At 29.5% G+C, this 19,131-nt stretch overlaps 1 protein-coding gene across 2 annotated transcripts in view; it reads left to right on the forward strand.

The window, feature by feature from the left end:
* The first annotated feature begins 675 nt into the window (after positions 1–675).
* Positions 676–19,131, forward strand: part of LOC147808690 (uncharacterized) — a 41,952-nt gene continuing 23,496 nt past the window's right edge. For both annotated transcript variants that reach the window (XM_087163523.1, XM_087163524.1), the window contains exons 1-6: positions 676–1,005; positions 8,655–8,750; positions 9,293–9,603; positions 11,070–11,199; positions 13,920–14,068; positions 18,733–18,842. In XM_087163523.1, the coding sequence (XP_087019649.1) occupies positions 943–1,005; positions 8,655–8,750; positions 9,293–9,603; positions 11,070–11,199; positions 13,920–14,068; positions 18,733–18,842 (859 nt within the window). In that variant the 5' untranslated portion in view covers positions 676–942. The remainder of the gene's footprint in view (positions 1,006–8,654; positions 8,751–9,292; positions 9,604–11,069; positions 11,200–13,919; positions 14,069–18,732; positions 18,843–19,131) is intronic.

Raw genomic sequence — 19,131 nt, forward strand, 5'->3', positions numbered from 1 at the left:
TTCAGTTCAGGTTTCTTTAATGCACACAAAATAATAATAAAAATTACAACAGTGACCACAGGAGATACTATCAGAACTTTCAATAAAAAATGAAAAAAGAAAACAATAAAAATAATTTGTTTCTTTAAGAAAAAATAATAACTTCTGATTTAAAAGTTAAATGCTTTTTAAATATGAAGAATTTCCAGGCATGGTTGATTAATTTTGAAATAACATTTCGCTGATATAAGTGAAAAAGTCGAAATCTAGGTAGCTGTTATCACAAACATTAGAGAGATAACCGTTACTTTTGAGAAAAGTTGGTTTTGAAAGTTTCATGTTGCTTGTAGAAGATATTAATTTTCACTTAAATACAAACGAAGGTATATTCAAATTGAAGATAATTTAATGTAAAATTTAATAACAAAAACAGAATTAAAATATTTGTATTGCAAAAAAAGTTACGCTGATTTTAGTGGAGCAAACAAACACAAATCGTTTTGAATAAGGACGTGTTTTGTAATAAAAGTGTACTAGCCAATCACAAACTCTTTTCTTAGGACCAATCAAATGTCGGTAACTATAGTTTAGGTCATTTGGATGGTAAAAGAGTTATTGTTGTTTGCGTGATCTTATAAATGAAGCGTTCTTAATAATCAATATTTTCTCTTCATGTTAACATTCCAGCAATCGAGCAAGCCTCTGAGAAAAGCGCCACAATAACGGCATGCCTTTTTCTTTCTGGGTGATTTCACCTACACTTTTAAAAAATCCATCACGCCGGTTATATCCTTAGTTAATTGCTTTTTTTTTCGTCTTCTCTAAAAGTTGTATCGATTCTTATAATTCTGAAATTGCTATTTTATAACACGATACTATTTTAGCATATAAAACGATTTTCTAATGACTTAATTACTTAGATGTAATATAATTCATTTGTAATATACTTCATTTTGTGCAATAATGTCTGGTAAGAGTCGCAATCGTGTTGTTGGATCTTGCAACATCACAGATGTATCAAAAAATGTAAGTAAAGTAGCAAATTTATTTACTTGCGATTAACAAAACACATACTACTGAAAAAAAATTCAGTTATATAAGTTTAAATGATTGAATAAACCGCAATTCTTGAATAATTAAAATTTTAAAAATGATTATCTTTTGATGTCTTTTATTGCTGGAGGGCAGAGTGGTTAGCGTGCCTGATTGTGAAACCAATGGCTGCCGGTCCGTATCCCGCTCAGGGCATGGACGTTTATCTGTGTGTGTAGTCATGTGTTGTGTTGGTTGTATGAATGTGGCCCACCCTATGAACGGATATCTGTGGCGTTGTTTTATGTTGCCCGCCTCCATTACTTTTGTCAAAAGGTGTTCACCAGGCAACAAAATGAGTGACACTTCCTTCCATGGCAAACAGAGATAAATTCAGTGCTGTTAAAAAAAATTATTGAAGCTAGAACGATATTCTTTTTAAATTTTAAAAAAGTTATTTAGTTCTGTTTTTTTCTGTTACCCCTTTAGGTGATTTGATCAAAATTGTTTTTGTTATTTTAATCTGTTTGACTTTTCCAATAAACTCAATTTAATAAATATTTACATTATCTCCTTAAGCAAATACATACATATTATGTAAATGTTATATTTCTCTGTTATTTACGTGGTTTGCATGACTTTCACTGATATGACTAACAGATAATCATTGATATGACTATCTGATATAATAATCATTGATATGACTATTTGATATGATAATCATTGATCTGACTATCTGATATGATAATCATTGATATGACTATCTGATATGATAATCATTGATATGACTATCTAATGTGAAAATTAAGGCCCGGATTTTGATGACATTTGCATTTTTTTTTTTGCATTTTTGGACATTTTTTGTCCTTTAGAGCATTTTTTGAGATTTATAGGGTATTTTATTTAAATTTTGGGGGGTATTTTGCATTTTTTAAATTTTTTGTTAATTTTTCCTAATTTTTATTATTTTTTATAACTTTTTATTATTACATTGGTTTCTAAACAATTAAGAAAATCTCATAGGATATTAACAGGTGAAGCAACATCTTTTCAAATTGAGGAAGAATTGTCAGTAAGTGTGACCGTCCTTTTCAAGTACGCACCAATAACATCAGTAGACGTTGAAAGATGCTTCTCCTGGTATAAAAATTTGCTTTCAGACAAGAGACACTCGTTTACATTTCAAAATATTAAAAAAAATTTAATAATCCACTGTAATTCTGATATTTAGTAATATTATGAAATGGAAGTTGTTATAGTCATTTAAGTTTCTATTCAAAATGAAAATGTTTTGGTGTCAATATATTTTCCTTTTTTTTTGTTATTTTAGGATATAAAACAACGAAACGACTCATAATAATTTTAAAGAGTAAAGCATTGTTTTAGTTCAATATTTTTACTTCTATTTAAGTCATGTCATAAGACATTTCAATTCAAGGCAATTTTCGCATTTTAAGGGAATTTTTTTGCACTTTTAAGGGCATTTTTTGCAGTTTGTAAGGGCATTTTTTGCACTTTTTAGGGCATTAATTGAGATTTTTACGGTCATCGAAATCCGGGCTCTAGTGATAATCTTTGATATGAAGTCCCAGATTTGCGGGTTAAACATCTCTATCCTATTTATTAGTATTTCTTATTATATCTTAAGAGATAGAATAGGAATCACTTTAAGAACAGATTAAAATATAGGATATCAAATCTAATGATAACTAAAAATGCAATTTAATTCCAGAGTATAGAACTAAAATTTATAACTTAACATTTTGTTTTCCTTTTAGAAAAAGGTAAGTTGTTAAGGCTGCTTTTATGAATAAGTTATATTAGTAGATTATGATAAATAGCTATACTACGTTATACTATTCTTTTAAATACAAATAGATATTTCTACAACTAATCATATATTTGATGTGGTTAAATCCTTTTTCAAAACATGTGTTCTTGAGTTATATCTAGTTAACATTGCAATGTGCGAGATTTAATAAATAATTTAGTGAATTCCACTTAAGATTAAAAACGCACAATTTAAAAAGAATATAGATGGTACACAATTTATTCAAGAAAAATTTATAAGATAAATAAGCTGAAGATAAATTAAAAATTGGAATCTAAATAAAAATAGAATTGAATAACATGGATACAAAGCTTACATTAAAAACTTATGCTCTATCTTTACTTCAATTTTCAATTATATCCATTCATAATTTTATATAAATTCCTTTTCACTCTCTTATGTTTTTTTAAATGTTTGGAATAATATGACAACAAAAAAAATTTCCTCTTTCTCAAACTGCTTTTGTTTTTTAAAATATTAATACAGAAAATAAAAATAAAAAAAAAACTTGTGTTGGTTTATTTGTTTTAGAGGTAAAACTTTTCAAAAAGGTTAAAAAAAATTATTTTTAGCTCATTAGAAAAATGTTACAAAAAGATATTTTCTATCACATTTTTAAAATTTTTTTTAGATACGAAAGTACACTGAATTGGAACATTTGTGCAACAGTGTTCTGGCAAGAACAGAGATGCATAGTTTATCACTGTCCCACATTAAGCCCTTTAATTTATTTCAAATGTAGAGTTAGTTTACATTTTGAGAAGAAGAAAAAACCGTGCATTTAGCGCCATTACTAACGTGATCTTTATGGACTAAAATATAATTTTGTTAACAAGTCTGAAAACAGTTTTGAAACTGAAATGGGAAAGTAAATGAATAGTTTCGTAGGACAAGTCATTAGCATTCCTCGTTTGCATTTGCAAATACAATGAAATTTTACCATTGACAAACATAGAGCTACACTTCAGTTTTTGAGATTCTGAATATTTTACGAAGCTAACATAATAATTTTAAAAAATAAGATAAAGAGGCTTTTCTATGAACTTTGGAGGAAACAGAAAGTTTCATAGTTAATGAGAAATTCCTTCCAATGGCACAATAGTATGATATATATTCACTGAAATTTGTGAAATTATTGACGCTTTTATCACACTCTACTAATCAACTCACCCTAATACTTAATACTTGTTGTTTAAGTACTGCTACTATGTATGCTGTTGTTGTCTGCCCAAATCTTTTTGAAGATTATGGGCAAAGTAACCCAAGTTGTCACCCAAAAAATTAATCATCAGATTAAACAAAAAAGAATGTTAAAGCATTTTTGATGAATTTTATTATACCACTAAGGGTCTCATTAAATTAAAGCTAGAAAAAGGACAAAAATATTTAGTTCTTTAAAATCCAGCACAGCAGCAGCTTTGAAAGCAATACTTAAAGCAACATTCTTAGTGGTAGAAAGGGGAAAAACTCAAAACAGTTATACATATTTTTCTAAAAAAATGATAATAATTAAATTTTACAGCAAATATTTAGTCACCATGCGCTAAATTTGTGAGTTGGATATGTCAAATTTACGGGCGATATGACTTTGATTTCACCTTTTTTTTTTCTTGAAAATTTAACATCTTACCTGCTTTTAAAAATTATCAGAAGCTTTGGAATTATTAAAAATATTTTAATTAATTTTATCGAAATGGAACGATTTGAAATATAAAATATGAGTTCTTAAAGCGATGAAAGTATGAGTGCGTACGCGGAACTACAACATCGCATACCATGCGATTATCATTATACTGTATTAGGCTGCAGTGTTAGTTGGCAGAACAAAGATAGATCGCAACTCCTAAATGTAATTTCAACATAAAAGATGACAGTGATTGTTTAGTACTAAGGAGCAGGCGTAATCAGCATAATTCTCTGAAAACACGTACTCCCAAAATATAGGGAGTAGCCACAATCTGGGAAATTTATTTTCAGATTAGTTTGTTCAGGAGAGATCAAAGTTTGGACCCCTGAATATTAATTTTACATTTTATGTATTTCACTATATCCCGAATTTTTTTTTAGCTTATTGAAAAATTTTAGTATACAATTAGAAAATTCGCTCGTGCAAAGGTAATTCAATTCAAAAAATAATTTTCAGTAAATATTTATTGTTTATCATTATTTTATTTAATAATACTGAACAAAAATTTTGAATGGTAGGGTACACAATTTTTCGCATTATTTTAAAGAATATAACCTTACCACGACGGCTTTAAAACACAACTTTTTTGTAATATAGATTTTACGGTGAATGAGCGAAATCGGTGGTTGTTGACTTTCACCGGTGAATGTTGACAATCACATAGTCGTTTTGGTGAATGTCCGAAATATTTATTACATCCAATTTGATCTGAATTTATTCGTAGATATAATTACATTTATTCGATATTTTAATACTTACTGACGATAGATCAGAAGAAACATCAGTGTTTGGAGTATCGGGCCATACATTTACATTTGACCGAAACACATTTGCCCGGTATACCCTACACTGATGTTTTTTAAGGTTAAGTGCCACTGCCCGGTATACCGTTCACTGATGTTTTTTTATGAAGTGCCACTGCTCGGTATACATTTGCCCGGTATACCATACACTGATATTTTTTTAAGATCAAGTGCCATTGCCGGTATATATTTACCCGATACTCCAAACACTGATGTTTCTTCTAATCTATCGTTGGTAAGTATTAAAATGTAGAATAAATTTAAATATATCAAATAAATATAATAATATCACCGAATAAATTATTATAAAATTGGATGTAACAAATATTTCGGACATTCACCAAAGCGACTATGTGATTGTTGACATTCACCGGTGAGAGTCGACATTCTCGAGATTTCAGTCGTTCACCGTAACATAGACACACAGAGAACTTAGTTACAGAACATGTAAAGCATAAATAAAACATTTAGTAACCGACTTAGTGCTGTCTTCTATATTCATTTAGTAATTTAGAAACTATTTCAGGCAGGAGGGATACTTTTTTTAATCTGAATAACATGAAAATAAACAAGTAATGACTGCATCATATATATTTATGTAAAGTTTGTGCCAAATTATATTTGATAATAATCAAACAAATTGAGATTAATTTTATTGATAGTCGATATTTATAAAATATCATACCTGCCAACATGTAATCCTTTCGAGAATGATTTTCCTAAGTGGTAGAAATATGCAATTCAAATTCAAATTTTAGGCAGAAACATGCACTGTATTTTGAAAAAGCTGATTGACTACCACAACTTTCTGATTGACATACCTGCCAACTTTCACTCTTTCCGAGAATGGATTTTCTAAGTGGTTGTAAAACAATAATCGAAAAACAATCTTACTCAAAAATATATTTATATTTTGAACTCGTTGAAATTCGCTTGCGCAAGTATTATTATGCTTTCATATATTTATTGTAAATATTTATATGTAGTGGTGGTCAAACTCATTTATAATTATCATTATAATTCAAAAAGTTAATTGGAATAACCTGAGTATTGTTACCACTTTAAATATGAAAATAAAATCTTTCGGAAAATCCGGAAGAGTTTGCAGGTGTGTAACAGTATTACATATTAACATTTATGCTTAATTTATTTAAAAATAGTGGTGTTCAAAAAGATTATAAATTAGATTTATAAATGCAAGGAATATATCGCAAGCCATACATTTTACTACCACTTTAAATATAGAAATAAACTTTTACGTCAAATGTGGGAAAGTTGGCAGGTATGAAATATTATTAACTGAACCATAAGTTACTCTTCCTGAATGTCACAATTTTTGAAGAGTCATATATAAATAAAACGAAATTTATAAAAACCTATATTATAGTTAAATAAATGTATTATAACTAGAATCGTAATTAGCATAGTGATTTCAATGGAATTGATTTTAGTTTTTGAGACAACTTAGCAAATCATGCTGGATATTAATTTTTTTGCGTGACATCATAATTGATGTATTTTTAAATGTCAATACTTTTGCATCGAACTAAAGGCAGCATTAGCTGAGTCACGATATATCTGATATTTTTTCTAATAAAAAAAGTTAATGGATATTTTTTTTAAGAAAAAGTTTTACCTTTTAAATAACTATATTAAGCCTAAATTGCATAAGTTGTCATCAGAATTAATTGTTAGATTTGATGTTATCCGTTAATAAAATAATTTCCCTTTTTTCCCAGTGGCTTTTACTTACGCCGTTAATTTTCCTGGGACATATCGATGGAACAATTTTATCCACAAACCAACAAACTCTTTAATTCGAACTTTCAAAATTTGATTGTTCTACCTTATTATCTCAGAATCATTTCCCAAATTGCAAAGTTTTTAAATAATTTGAGTTTAATGTCGTTTCCCTGCCCCCTGAAATAAATTAAATTACATAACTCTAAAGGCCCCATTGTTAATACTTCAATATATGTGGTATTGTATATCGGAAAAACGTAAGTCGTTCTTTAACTTCGACTCAGTGAACATGAAATATATACGTTATAATTAAAAGAGGATATTAAACGATCACGCTACATAATTGGAATTCTAATCATAGGTATGAGCTTTCTACAGCTGAAATAATTCATAATTGATCGTCAGCTACTGACCTTGATTTCTGGAAATTATTTCATGCTCTGAAAATGTCTAATGATTTAGTTTTTCTAATAATTGGTCTTCACACTGTTTCATTCTTCTCTATTGTTCTATAATCTATACATGTGGGATTCTCACCCGACATCCACACACTTGCATGTTGCCTAACTTCTTTTATTTGTTTATCTTTTTTGAGCTTGTTCCTCTTCTTCTGGTGATTTAACTTTTTTTTTCGTGTTGCAGATTGTTTGTCTCTTTTTTTTCAGACATTTTGTGCTCCGTCAAGTATTAAGGATTTTGAAGCAACGAATCTATAGCATGTGCATTTTTGTACCAATATTTGCACTTAATTGCTATTGACTAGTTTAATTCACTTATCATGTATTGACCAAAAATAGAAGATTTTTTAACAGTTTGTAAAATTCATTTAAAGGATGAAATTATTCCTTCTAAATAAATCCTTTAATTTAAATATTTGATAAACTAATAAGTAAAATATAGAGTGTTATTAGATTATTAACAAGATCATTTTCAAATATTGCTGCTTTTTTTAAAATTTTAATCTAAATTCTAATCTCTCTACCTATTTTTATCCTAAAATCCAATTAATTTTTTGCTTATTCTTATTATATTTTCCTATTTATAGTATATGTTTAAGGTCAATAACTCCTAATAAGGTAGATAGATAAATGAAAAGAAAAGTTTTTATTTACGATACAGTTAAAGTAAAGAGCATTACTCAAAGAATGAGTGGCGTAACAGCTCAAAGGAGACCATAGCCTACTGTGTCCGTCACAGTTTTTCTTGATCTTGAGCTCTGAGGTACAGAAACAAATATTCCGTTAGGAAGACTAAACTAAAGCGGAACCCTTAGTGTTTAGTCATCAAGCATGCTCGGTACTCATATTTTTAGACCTACTAAAGGAATGAAAATCCATGTCAACTTTGTCCAGTCCTAGGATCGAACCCCAGAACTGTGGCATGGGACCACGAAGGAATATTATTCAGCCATCGGGCGTTACAATTGAACTAAATTGCTATAACTATCTTTTCCATATTTATATATTTTTTTCGATTTTTTTTTTACATCAGTAAAAAAACATTTATAGTTCTTTTTATTTAACTTTTGTAATGATCATAAAATTTCTAAATATCTTTTATTGTCAAATTTTGTTTACAGTATTCAGGAATGTTATCCAACGAAATGCCTGATGATGTGATGCATAAGCGAATAATACGTGTAATATCAGAAGAATTTACGGCTACATCGAAAAAGGTATCTCGCATATTTAAGATAAAAAATAACTCAAGCCTCTCCTTAATTAGTTTTGCAGCTGCACTCATAAAATAGATATGATTGTTGAACAAGTTTCTGGATTAGAAAAAAGTATATGAGTTTTTTTCAAATACACTCTTTTGCCTATCAGAGCTGCCAACTTTCTACGCTTTTTGTAAAAATTTATGCTAGGGATAGCTATGTTTAAGCTTTAATGTATTATGCTTTATTCCTTTAAATTTGCTCACCGCACCACTGCCGATAAATGACTTAAAAGTTCATATGCAACACCATTTTAATACAGCTCTTCAAGGCTCTTAAATGTTGGCAAAATATTTAAAAGTTCTGAAAGCTTAGGTTTTTAACTGTCTACCACTCTATAAAATATCTTGCAAAAACCGTAGTATTGGCAGGCCTGGTAAACTTGCGCAGCTGACTTTGTTATCAAATTAAGTAATGCTTCTTAAGTATTCCTGCTTTTTAATTATTTCACTTGCATTGACAACCAAAAAACTTCTCCAATCTTTATTCGTCTCATCTAGGATTTTCTTATGGATTCACATCTGCTGGAAACTGAAAAACATTTAAAGGCGAAGGTGTCGTTTAGAAAATATTGTAAAACTTTGCTTATGGATTTTCTCGCTAGAGTTTTGTCCCAAGTTGCTACTGTTGCTCAATCATGGAAGAAAGCGATGTGGAAATTACTTGTTTTCTTAATTTGCTCAGGAGGGTTTTTGTATCAGACAAATGAATTTTTAACATTTTATTGGACATTTCCAACTACAACTAGCCTTGAAGAAAGCAGCCCATATGAAATTATTACACCTGCAATAACTTTTTGCAGCAATAATTTGTAAGTTTCTTTATATATATTGATTTATTTCAATTAATTTAATTCGTTTCATTTCTTTGTTTTATACCTTACTTTTGAGTCAACTAATTCTGGCAAACTCCACCTACCCACAAATGGTACACCGCAACATCTCCTGGCACCCTTCTGAGAATGAATTGCAATCGAAGCTCCCAGACTGCCTTGGCCAGATTCTGAACTGGCCGCCTAAAATGTCTAACATTCGAACGTGGCAGAAAAATTTACCCGACTTGTAAAAATTGCTGTGTCCATCCAGCCTCTCCGAAACATATACTTGATTGTGTCGGACTATCCAGGGTGGATTTAACTTCCGATCCCCTTCTTGTCATCGACTTTCTGGCTGTCAACAACTTTTTGGAGTTGATCTGACTAATGTCAGATCTATGCGGATAAGCAACAACTAAATAAATTATCCCAAGAAGCTGAAGCGGTAAGAAAAAAACTTGATTTGCGTCAAAAATATACAACTCAGAAATAACAGTCGACATGTTTCAAGCGCTCAAAAATAGACGCCCATTTTCAAGACTTGCCAGAATGAGAACAAAGGTGCCTTGAAATAAAAACCCTGAAGTTTCAAAAGAAATATTTTTTTTCGAGAATTATTTCTCTTCATATATATATATATATATATATATATACTATAATATTTGAGGCATCGTATTACGTGCCATATATGAAAAGCAGAGTACTCATTTGCAACCGAAAAAGACCATTAAAAAGCATGTTTGAATATCTATCTAAAAAACATGTAAAATAATCTCATTTTCATTAGAAAACTGTGCTTTCATTTCATTAAAAATTGTTCATGAAATCAAATATTGAAATTTTGCATTTAAATTTCCCTTAATAAATATTGAAATTAGTGCACACATTTTTGGGCCAGATAAAACTGGTTGTGTGAAAAAATATTTTGTTCCTGCTTAAATGTTTTAGGTATTGTTTTGTATCTAAAAATTTGATATTTTTTTTCATCAATTTATTGCAGATTAATTTATTGGAAAAAATATGTATTGTTATTGAATTTATAGAAAATTTTTTGTGTGTTTAAACTTTGGGGCATATTTTTTTTAATATTAAAAAGTGAAAAATGAGAACAATAGTTGGATGAAATATGAGTTAGCAAATACAGAAAAGCTAGCTGCTTCAACGAATGAAGTTCTAAGCTAGTAGTAAATAGCAGAAAAAATTAAGACTTTTCCTTACCGTGGATAAATCCCTATTTAGAGAAAAAGTAATAATAGTGAGTTTTAAACGAAACAATGATAAAAACCGAAGGAGAGCTTTTTCTCATTTTGTGAGACAAATTATAAATTGCCTCTTTTATTTTCTTATTTTAACAACTTCATTTAGACTGAAAAATCACATTTTAAAATCCTAGCTAAAGTATTCAGGGTGACAAAGTTGTCTGATTTAACAGCGGGAAAAATATTTATTGGTTCTTCTTTCAGCATGAATCGTGCTACTTACTGTGAAAAATACCCAGATGAATGTTTTGACGATTACAACAATACACAATTCTGTAGCGAGTATCCAAAATTCTGCATTAATTATATGGATAGAATGGAGAGAAATACTAAAGTAAGTATTAAGTTTGTCCTATATATGTCTACACAGGTCACCAGTTGAAAAAAAAGAACAAATTCATACTTTAAGTTCTAACTCACCCGAAAGTAAATACTTTTCACTAAATTTATCTTATACTGTGTATTTATAGGGATTTATTTTTCTCATGAACAAATGATGATAAAAGCAGCCAATAATATAAAATTAACAAATTTTTTTTTATTCGAATTTAAAAAAAACAGCAGCAGGTTGAAGTCTGTATAAGTAAACAAAAAGTAGCTAGGACTGATGAAAATACGAACGATTACGCATTCCTGCTTGTTGGCAAACCTCTTGACAATAAAAGCAACTGAGCATCTACCAGGTTTGAAATGTGCTCAAAGATAGGAGAGAGGTTATTCCATTTGTCCTCAGTCTCGGTAAATTTTGATTTGATATGTTTAAATCTCCTCCTACAAGATGATGCTCTAAATCTGCCTATTTCTCATCCGTAATTTTAATGTCTGAATTAAATTGAGGTGTAAAAGGGATCTAATAAAAAAATCTTTATAATGGTGGTATAATAAAATAATAACGAAGTTAAATTGTGTTTAAGTTAATTTTAAGTTAGGTAGTGCGCGTGTAGGATCAATTATCAATTAATCTTATATTCACTGTAAATAAATAACACCTTAAATAGCCGTATAAAATTATAAGAACAATAGATACAATATTATCAGTATTGTACCACATGGTACCTTACGAACATTTAAATAAATAAGACTTATTACCACACGCGGTAGTACTGAAAATAAATAATCGAAAGTGGAATACAAATTATGAAATGTGTTTCTCTAGAATAGAAAAGTATTTGCAATATATTAAGCTATGGCTGAAAATGAAAAGAGAAAGCATTAAACTTACTCCAAAGAAGACTGACACAAATCATACTTACAAATTAGCATTTATTTCCTGGGGAAATCATAGGCATCAAAAAAATAAAATTTAAATTAACATTTCAGAATTTTGTGGTATTAAAATACCCAGTACAATACAAACATTAAATCAGTGTCTAAAACACTACGGATGTCTAAACAACTTCCGATCATTAAGAAAACTATCACCTAGCACACCATTCTCCTCTTTCTCGAAGCAAAAAATTCAAGAGCTTGGGGGCCGAAGCCTCCTCACACTACCCTGCAACCTTCGAACTACTTCTGCCGTCTAAAAGTAACGGCCAGAATCCTTTTTTCATCAGTTGCCATCTTCTTTGAAGGAAAAGTTAAAACACCTCTCCTTCTGCTATGTGGGTACATAGATGGCTCTGCTCTCCTTCACATGGTTGAGTGGTGTGCATAGATGGCTCTGCTTTCCTTTACATGGTTGGGCGGTTCTTGCACCTGTATAGGCTTATTATGCATATTGAAAGGATTATTTGATGTTGAAATATTAGAAGCATAGATTCACTGTGCTAATGACATCATAAAGTGTCCTATAGAGTCCGTAAAATTGTTGGATAAACTTTTGGAAAACGGTGTTACAATTAAGTTATAACAGGATAAAGATGATCAGCAAATTGAGAACAAGCATTTTAATTTTAATTTAAACATAGACAAGACAAGATGATTTCATAAATTCCTGAGTCGTGGTGGCTCAGAGGTTGAGCCTTTCAATGAGGTGACCTAGGTTCAAATCCCAGAGATGGCTGGCTTCTCACCTGACTCTCAATGGCCACAGTGCTGACATAAAATATCCTCAGTGGTAGACGGATTATGAGTTAGAGTTTCCATTCCGTCAGTCTAACCGTGGGAGGTTTTCGTTGTTTTCCTCTTCAGATAAAGCAAATGCGGGTTAGTTCCATTAAAAAAATTCTCCACGATGGCTAATTTTCCCTGATATCTGATACAAGAGGTTCCCTTGTCTTCCGGAATGGTTTCAAAATTACAAGGCTAATGATTTGAACATTGGTAGTCGTAAACTCAAAATTGGGTCAACTGTTACGCGACAGTTTTAATAATTATAAAGTTTTCCTGCAATTTTCCAATTTTATGAGATTCATTAAAACACTTGCCAAAACCAGCACTTTCAGATAGTATGTTACATTAAACAAAAATGTTGAGTTGTTGCTTTGTGTCACTCATGCAAATATAGGCATCTAGTAGGAGATGGGGGGGGAATAATTTGTTTAAAAAATGCATTATTATAGTACAAATGTTGAGAGAATTCAAAATTTTCACAACAGGCATTTTAATTTGATAAACCAGATACTTACTTCTCTTACATTGCTTATTTTATTTACAAACGTACCAAATGAGTCTGTGTGTAACCTCTAATCATAAATCTTCCAGTTCCCTTATAATTATTTTAATAACTTTTTTTTTCAAAAAAAAAAAAAAAAGAAACTATGTGTATACTGTAACGTAAAACTAGGTGTAATGAAAATATATGCTTTCTTGCTAAAATTGGAAAGTAAATGAGCATGCTCACTTGTGCACACTCACAGGTAAGACTATGAGCACACTCACAGGTAAGACTTGCACAAACATGCAAAATTTTTTAAATTTTTCTTCCTAAAAATTTCTAGGAATTCGAGCTTTTTTGAAACATGCGAAAATGTAGAAGAATTGAATCCACAATCGAATACCGAAGTTATTTTTTAAATAACGCTTAAAGTTTATTTTTATTATTTTTTTTTTAGAATTTATTTGTTTATACTCCTTTTTGAACTTAGACATAATTATTTTGAAATTTTGCAGCTTCCAAACCGTGGCACTCTTTCTAGTTACATCTTAAGCGAACGGTTTCGTGATTGGGAGCTTGCGAATGAACTTAATCCAACCAAAGAAGATGATCTTCGTGGATGTTGGAAGACTTTTGGAGATAAAAAAATATATCGGAGTTGCGTGTACGTACTGCTTTCATTCTTTTTCAGTGACCGTTGGAGCATTTAAGTATTTTTCTCTTATTTATTTATTGCGTAATTTTGTTTTAAACAAATAAGATAGTGCTTGCATTGACTTATTTAAAATATTTAAATTCAAATTCATATCAGGTCTTCATCAGGACACATCATTTACTATAATTAAATGCGATATTTCTGAATAAAGAATAATTATGCTAATATAAAAATTATTCTTTATAATATTCTTTGCATATATATATATATATATATATATATATATATATATATATATATATATATATATATATATATATATATATATATATATATATATATATATATATATATATATATATATATATAATATTTATATATATTTATATATATATATATATTTATATATATATATATTTATATATATTTATATATATTTATATATATAAATACATTGAAAAAATTATATGGCCTCCTCGGTCACCCGACCTATCATGTCTTGATTTCTGGGGTCATATGAAAACACTGGATTATGACACCCCTGTTGACAATGCTGAGGAGGTGGTTGCAAGAATTGCAGTAGCTGCCAGAGAAATTGGAGATATGCCTGGAGTATTGCAGAATGTTTGAATGTCCATGCGCCGCAGATGTGAGGTGAACATTGCAGCCGGTGGCAGAAACATCGAACTCTTACTTTGACCCATGTACCATATAATTTTTTCAATGTATTATTAAAACGATTTTTCACTTACGGTCTCTTTTCTTCATGGTGCTTCTGTGTATACATCACCGCTTCAGGAAAGCATTTCCGACCCCGCATTGCTATATGATTTCGAGTCGTCAGGATGCACTCTACCCCCTTAAGAGTTTTACTTTTACTGAAACATCATCAACTTTTATTTTTTCATCATTTTTAACCTTAACATTTTGAGAATTTTGCTGTCTAATGTGCAAAGATAAGTTGTCATTGTTTGAATTAGCAGAGGTGATCAATCTCTTACCAAATTGAGTAACAACTGGCCCGACACAGTCAATAGACAAACAAAAATCTTTGCAAGTCTGCAACCCTAATAAAGCATATGGTAAATCAGTATCAATTATAAAAAACTTAGCTGAGTTAACAATTTCGCCTATCTTAAGGGGAAACTCACAAATTTCGTTAAGTGTTAATTGTCCTTTCGTTTGAGTAACATTTAATTTTTCACATTTTTTAATAGGAATATTTAATTTTAACACCAAATCTTTTGGTATTATATTCAATGTTGACCCGGTATCAACATTCAATAATATCTCTTTGTTTATATTTTTATTTTGTTTTGGACGTCCCTTTAGGTATTTATTTTCCACTTGATATCCATTTTCAACTTTATATCCATTTTCAAATTTATATCCATTTTCAAATTTATATCCGGATATTATTAATTGCTATTGATTATTTGTCATATTTTGAACGTTCATTTCAACAACATTGTTAGGGTTGTTTACACTCGAGGAGCCCATGTGAAATTTATTCCAAAGTCCTTTCTTCGAACAGTATTTACACTGATTTATTGGGATCTCCTGTGTTGTATGATGTATTTTGGGTTTTGTCACATTCGGGGTTACACATTTATTTTTAGGACAAGCCAGAGTTTTATGTTCTGGTGCATTACATTTAAAGCACTTAATGTCATATTTTGGGTTTTCCATTTTATTCATAAATGGTCCCTTATTATTTTGAAATTTATTTTTGTCCAAGTCCGAATAAGTAAAAAATTACAAATTTCTTTAAGTTTTTTTTTGAAAACTCTTTATTGTTTGGTTCAAAAGAAAGTTTTGAAAAATTTAACTTTTTATGTGGTTAGATCTAGAAAAATCATTTGGAAACAAAATTTTAAAAAACTTAATTTAGTTTGCCGTCACTAGTTTAATTGACGTTTGAACCATACATATATATTTTTTTCCCCAAAAGAAACATTTTAAATGCACTAAAGAACTAAATTGTATCATAATTTATGTAAAAAATAACTAAATAAATGAACAATTGAAATGCAATCTAATCCTTAATAATATACTACTCCATTATTCAAAATAAAATATTTAGATTACTACTCATATCTAATATTACTAAAATTTTTAATCACAACATTGAGAAAGAAAATAAAAATGAGAGAGTAAAAAAAAAATATATATATCTACAGTCAATCCTTTCCATTTGCCCACTCTTCCTTTGACCTTCCTTATTTCGTTGAAGAAGAAGAAAAATATCACTTTTTTTTTTTCTTTCGCGCACTTGAATCGTAGCAATTCATGAATATCCATGATTAAGATTCGCTCACATTCACTTTTTCTTTCACAACTTGAGTAGTAAGAATTGTAGGATCACTCGGTGTCGAATCACTACCATGTTTGATGTTTCTTCCAACTTAGAGGCACTACGGAATTGTAGGGTCATCGGATGGGATACTTTCACTGGTTTCAGGGGACAGCATTTCAGGCGCGACGAGGTACAAGTAGTACGGGTGGAAATCGCCCTTCCTTCCTTCAACGTTTTTTTCACTGCCGATTTTTTTCTCCTCCGGGGTTGATGGAAAATTTCAACTTAGCAGTCAGCCAGACTACTTTACGCTTAGTTTTTGCGAGATAAAAATGGGTAAACTTCCTCCGCAAGAAGCAACTATCCTGGCTTCTTGTAATAACAGGGCTCCAACCCTGTTATCAGTGTTGTATTTAGCTTGAAATAATTGCAGTCATAAGCCATCATACGTTCTAAACAGGTTTATTAAATGTAGGCTGGTATTGCTAACCATTCACGTCCCCACTCCTGAAAAGGAGGGGGAGTGGACAAGACTCCGGACAATTCCGTCACAGCTTATCAGGATCACATTATGATGAAAAGGACACGCAAAACTATGCGCTCTTACGTTTTATAGCAACATAGATTTGAAGTAAAAAGGCGCATTCGTACATTCCTTGTAACCTTACGCATTAAGGAAAATCATTTCTGCTTCCTTATATGGAATTGAAAAAGGGAACGATTCTAAAAATAACTCTTCCTTTGAAATATAAATCTATTTATATTTCAATGGTATGTTTTCAGCCTTGAATTCTCAAAATAGAATCTCTCGACGTTTATTCTTTAACAAAGACATTTTATGAAAATGAAAGAGATTTAATTCTTTCATTAATACAAAAGTATTTAATTTTTGTATTACATATATATATGGGTCATTCTCACGAAAACTGTCATTTTTCAGTTCATAAAATCCCAAAAAAGTAAAGTGAATAAAAAGCTCTGAAACTTTTTATATTAACAGAAATATGTAATGACACTATAAAGAAAGTATATATCCTATAAATTATACTTAATATTTAAATTAATTAATTTTTTAAATAATTAATTTATAATTAATTAATTTATAATAATTATTAATTAATTTAATAAATAAATTAATTCATTTAATAAATAAATTAATTAATTTAATAAATTAATTTATTAATTTTTTAATTTATTTTTCAAATGAATTAATAAGTAAATTAATTATTTTCACTATTTAAAAAGTGAGGGAATGACACTAATAGTGAGGGAATGATATTTTATTTTAATACATGTTTTTATCTAAGTTACATCTACCTAAAGTTTGAAAATGATAACATACTAAGTTTATCTAATATTTATTATAATTTAGTCTTATATATTTAATAGTTTTTACAGGTTTGGGAAATAAAATTGGCTGGCACGATTGAGCAAAAGAAAATTTAATAATTTTTTCATCTTGAATCATTCCCTCACTTCAGCGTCATTCCCTCACTTTATACACAAGTGAGGGAATGACGAATTCAATAAAATTTAAAAATAACAGTTAGGCCTAATGAATTTCTGAAGTCAATCACATACAATTATATTCACACAAGAAAGCAACATATAATTATCCACTTTCTCGATGAAGTTGTATTTTATTTTACTCTAAAAAATGACATGAGGGAATGACAAATGTAAAAAATTTTACCTGGTTTGATTCGTTCAAATTTATTCCACAGCAAAGCTTCTTTAAGTTGAAGATGGAAACATACTGCAATTTTGTTCTATGATGCCAGTTGTTAACTTCTGAAGTTTTTATTAAAATATTTTTATTCTAAGAAGATTGCAGGTGATAAGAACATTGTTGTGAGGGAATGACGCGAAACACTGGGGACAAAGTTTAAAATAGTGCTGTGTTAATATTTTTATCAGAAATTCAATTTAAAATTGATTTTCTGAATTCTATATTTCAGTATTCTGAAATAAAAAACACGAATTTGTGAAAAAAATTTTTGTATTTCAGAAACAATTTTTTTCTTTTTTTAAATCAGCAGTGGGGACAAGTGAGGGAATGACATATTGGTATATTTTAATTACCTAAAATAAATAAAAAATAAAAATTGATAATTTTATTTTTATTCTTTTGTTAGCTTGCATTCTGAAGGACACTTTCCCTGAATTTTTTTTCTTCGTAAGCTGTAAAACAAGCATAAAATATACTGGGGACATGAAAATGACTGTTTTTGTGAGAATGACCCATATATATATATATATATATATATATATATATATATATATATATATATATATATATATATATATATATATATATATATATATATATATATATATATATATATATATATATATAATTTTTTTTTCTTTTTGTTAGCATTCGCAGATTTCCTTTCGTGATTAATAGCAGACCTGCGTTCTGCTACACCATAGAATCTCAACTATATGAACCGAACTCTGAAGACGAGAAGGTTTCAACTGATTATAGTAAGTTAATGCTCTCGTTTCAATTCCTTTCCAATGGATGCTAATTATATGAGCTAAGTTGCAGAAAGAAGGAAAATCACAGTAGTAGAAAAATGTACTAGTATTGTGTAAACGCTATAAACAAAGCGATATAGCCAACTTAAGTAGAAATTTCCTGCAAGTTTCAAACATATAAGACTAGAGCAGAGGAGTTTAGTGTGCCTTTCACAATTGTGAGCAAAGTGAAAAGTTAAAATATGTTTTACCCTTAGGATTATTGTTAAAATTGCACAAGCAAAGATTATTGAAT

The sequence above is a fragment of the Parasteatoda tepidariorum genome, chromosome 5 (genome assembly GCF_982258835.1).
Source record: "Parasteatoda tepidariorum strain Cologne lab strain chromosome 5, Ptep-v5.0, whole genome shotgun sequence".
Lineage (NCBI taxonomy): Eukaryota > Metazoa > Arthropoda > Arachnida > Araneae > Theridiidae > Parasteatoda > Parasteatoda tepidariorum.